The 4,304-nt window shown below is 37.8% G+C and overlaps 1 protein-coding gene across 1 annotated transcript; it reads right to left on the reverse strand.

Moving 5' to 3' along the window:
• Positions 1-474: 474 nt before the first annotated feature.
• LOC136813811 (caspase-3-like) lies at positions 475-4,089 on the reverse strand. The gene is given in 6 exon segments (XM_067070294.1): positions 475-768; positions 771-906; positions 1,942-2,104; positions 2,746-3,057; positions 3,381-3,593; positions 3,981-4,089. Coding segments are annotated over 6 exon segments (1,017 nt in total). The 5' UTR covers positions 4,084-4,089; the 3' UTR covers positions 475-678.
• Positions 4,090-4,304: the final 215 nt, after the last annotated feature.

A 4,304-nucleotide genomic window follows, 5' to 3' on the forward strand; every position in this document is an offset into this window, starting at 1 on the left:
ATCCCCACCTTTTTATTTTAATTATTTAGTGGAATGCAGTTGGGGTTCATGCAAAATAAAAGCTGGGGGGATGAAAGGGGGGGGGTCCAAAAAATCCAAAATTAAGCGGGGGGGGGGGGGTGGAATAAAAATGGCCTGGGTGGAAATTTTTTCGAGAGGAGGTAATACAGCATAATTGGACAAAAAGGGGACCTTTGAACATTTTCCAAAAGTATAAGCGGGGGGGGGGGTGGAATAAGAATTCCAAATTTCGAAAAATTAATTAGCGGGGGGGGGACGGTATTGTACCCGAGGAAAAAAAACAGTACATTTTTGAAATGAAGTAAGAAGAAAAAAAAAAACAGTCTATACGGACCCTAAGTTTGAGTACTTATTATTTTTCAGGAAATGTAACGAGGCCTTAAACACACAGATTCCTTTCATGAAACACTAGATGGCGCTTCTCTCTGTGTGATGTGAAATTTTTTGTCAACCTTAAGTAAGCCACGTTTTTGCTCATGAGATGCCTTTATATTTAATGCCGTTGTAGTGCCAGCAATAAGAAAACAGGTTATCTTATGGTCTAGATGGCTCATATTTTGCTTTAAGGTCAAGATCCTGGAAGCAATAGAGTAACTCCATTTAGTGTCTAAATCAGTCATCAGTGCATCAATGGCCCTTAACAAACCAACCAAAAAATTAATAATTCCCTTGATATGTAGCCAACGGCCCGTGCATAGGGAAGAAATAAAGTTCTTTACGTAACTGCGTAACTATAGATGAGATTTGACCCGCTTGTGGTGTGAAGCACGTTGTCCCGTTTGTGATTTCTTCGTAGAGACGATTGCGTTGACACGTGTTAGCATACGTACCACGTCCATTTTATGCGCATGCTTACGGAACACTTCACAAATGGATTGAATAAACCTGAGAAAGAGTTGAAACAATGATATATTAACGTTAACTGCAGAGCCCTTTTTAGAAGCCGAAAAATTTGACCTCTTGGAATTTTATCAAAAGTTTGCCTTTCAGAGGCTCCTGTGGATCCCCCTCTCCTTCAAGTGCATGCGAATCGTAATCCGATCGACGCGTATAGTAAGTTCCAAAAATACAATAAAACATGCAAAAGTTTCTATATAAAAAGTTATGGCCCTTTGAAGTACCACTGTTATTTTGACCAAATGAATGTGTTAATTGGGTTCATTTCACTTCACTGAAAATCATAAAACGGTTGGTGTTTACTATTATGTTTTCTAATATCCGAAACAGCCTAATTGTTTCATGCATTTTACCCGTGTGATCTGAAGGCCGAAAGAACATCTGCCAAGCTTAAAGGTATCTGTTTCGGTTTTTTTTAACGGCTTTGTGATTGACTAATTTTTAAAAGAATCGCGTAATTTACTTAAGACAATTAAGCGCCCCGAGGAAAAAAAAAATGACACACAACAAATTTGATGTTGTGTTAGGGTCGTTCCTCTTTTTGAGATTCTTGGCCTATCGTTGAGTTTATGTAAAAATAGTGCGTTTGAGTTTCTGTCTGAGAAAATGACACCTATTTTTGTTTTGTAACTTTCCTTTTGTGTTAAAACTTTTCGGACGAGGACATTTGCCCGTTCACTTTTGGAGCATCACGAGTGATTCATGAAATCTTTAAAACAACTGACGCGTGTTATTAAAAGCGTTAAAAACGTATTAGAGTTAGAATAGTTCATCTAATGTTTCCAGCTCACCCAAATAGAGACTTATACGTATGCGTAATTTATCGTTCTTTAAAACCGCTAGTCGTTAAATAGCGTTAAGTACAAAAATTAATGAATGTAGTCACTGACCAACGTCGGGGTTTGGGACGGCAAAATAGTTAGGATTAGGGTTTATTGTTCTTTATGTCGCTTTTTAATAGTGATTTGTCGTTCTTTTTAGATTGTCTGGAAACGTTAGATGAATATTCTCTTAGAAACTCACCAAGATCCTCTTTGAGAATTTCGCCACGAATAATATCCAGGTACCGTTGAATAGGCGTATAAGAAATCTGCTTCTGATGGTAGTGTTATATCATTCCCTTCACTCGCTGGCCCGTCTGTCTCCATTACCTCGTCTGGTGTAACTGAATCCATATAATCTGAGCCTGGGAGAACGAGACAAAAACAGAAATTATTTTGAAAGGATGAAGGGTCATGTAGGTGAAATAATTCGTAAACAAGTGATCAATAGAAAACATTGAATTCAAAATAAACATAAAACAGTGGTCAAAGCAAGTGTCGATCAAAATTCGACAGAAATAGACTTTACAAACATCAAATCTGGCCAGATTATTCATGTTTTGCAGAATTTTGTTGAATCTAGAGACAAAAAAGCCTCTTTTTGCACCTCGCTGAGACGGAAAAACTTTGAACACTGATAAAAGTCAGGAAAAATAATGAGAAAATAGTGAATTTATATAGGATCTCCAGGTAGGTCCAAAAAGTGACATCTTAAGTGAGAAAGAGAGCAAATGGATAACTAGTCAAGCCTCCATTACTTATCTTGGGTGACCGAGCCTCTGAAACCCAGACCTGATAGGCAAATGAGGCAAATAGAGAAACTTTATGTCTCAGTCACCCTATAATCAGGAGTAGCTGATTCCCAGGTCATCGAGGTACAAAAGTAATGATGGAATTGATAAAAAAATCTGACAAAGAAAAAATCTCACAATTCGGATAACGAAAACCATTTGAAAACAATGGGAAAACAATCATTAAGAAGAGGTGAAAAATGAAAAAGTCATACCTTGACACGCCTGGAAAAAGAACAATTTCGGTTTTCCTGATAAATTCGTTCCGTGGAAGAATGACGTAATCTCACGAATCTCAATCGTACCATCTGTACCGTAAATCACACCTTCTTGTCCGTGACTTAGTATACAACAAGTTAGACACGATACTCCGGAATAGTCTTTGTGTGCGGCCTGTTTGAAAACTTTCCGCATTTCGTAGACGGAGAGATTACTGTGAGCTTCTACGAGGAATCCCATCTCTTGGAAGAGTTCCGTAATAGCAGCACCATCTACATCCGTTCCGTTACGTGGATAGTTTTCCATACCTGTATATGAGGGAATACAAGAATTTGAGGCCTGGATTCAGTATTAGCTGTATACACGGCTTGCAAAATCATACCAATGCAGTCAAAACATGTGATTACTCGAAAAAGTTCACGTGATCTTATTCCCATGTTACTTGCTTTACAACTTACAGCTGATATCTTTATTAGTGTCAATAAATTCGAACAAATCGGAAATAGATGTCATGTAACAAACACATAAATATTTCGAGTAAAACGTGATTTTGTCTTTAGACTTTAATTTTGCACCCTGTGTATTACCATAACATGACTCGATAAGAGATATTGATATTAAGAGTCCTTACCTGAAGACGGCAAAAAGTGTTTGTTGTTGACCAATATAAAATGACCGCGCGGTGTTGACTGCATGGCGTAGCATTCCTTCAGGTCAATAGGAGCTTCTATAAAGCTTGAAGGTGACAGAGGAACACGTTCATCCCCTTCAGAGGTGGACGAAGTTTTGGTCTTCTTTTTACCACTACCACCGAACAAACTTGGTCGGCCGTCTGTCTCCGTTTCTGAAAAGAAAGATAAATAAAATCTTACTGTCAAACATGTTTTTCAATGTGAGGTATGTCTGTGAAAGAAAAAAGCTAAAAATTTTAAGTATCCCGTTTCGGTTTTCTTCTAAAGCTATGGAGGTGTTTCATGTTTGGTTTTATATTTTCGCTATTATGGAAGCAAAGGTTCAAAACTTTTCATATCGAACGTATGCTTCGAATAGGAAGATTCGATGCACAAATCGAAGGTTTGCTTCCATAATGGCGGAAATTACGTAACTTAACAAAACAAGAAAAAGCTCCATAGAACGGTTTCAACATCTATATTTTTATCTCACACGCTTTCTCTCTACGTTTTGAACAGCCACTTAATTTTTTTTCCGGCGGGTCAATCTTTGCACATACCAGGTGGAGTATCAACCGTGTCTTCTGTTGGTTTTTCATCATCAGGGTTTTGTTCTTTCAAAGGTAATTGTCTTGGTGGACCATCAGTTCTATCATCTTCCATTTTTGTTTTGTCTGGAATGAAATCAACGGATATATAAGATAGTGTGTGGAGCTATGGGAATACTACTCTCTGGTACCTAATATCCCCCTCCCCCCTAATAGAATTAAATTTTTCGAAAATTTTCCACCCAGGACATTTTTATTCCAACCACCCCGGCTATTAGGTACCCGAGAGTAGAGTACTATTTATTCTTTTAACACTGAGAATCTAAAAATGATGGC

This window comes from Clytia hemisphaerica, unplaced genomic scaffold, assembly GCF_902728285.1.
Source record: "Clytia hemisphaerica strain Z4C2 unplaced genomic scaffold, Clytia hemisphaerica genome assembly, whole genome shotgun sequence".
In the NCBI taxonomy this organism is placed as follows: Eukaryota; Metazoa; Cnidaria; class Hydrozoa; order Leptothecata; family Clytiidae; genus Clytia; species Clytia hemisphaerica.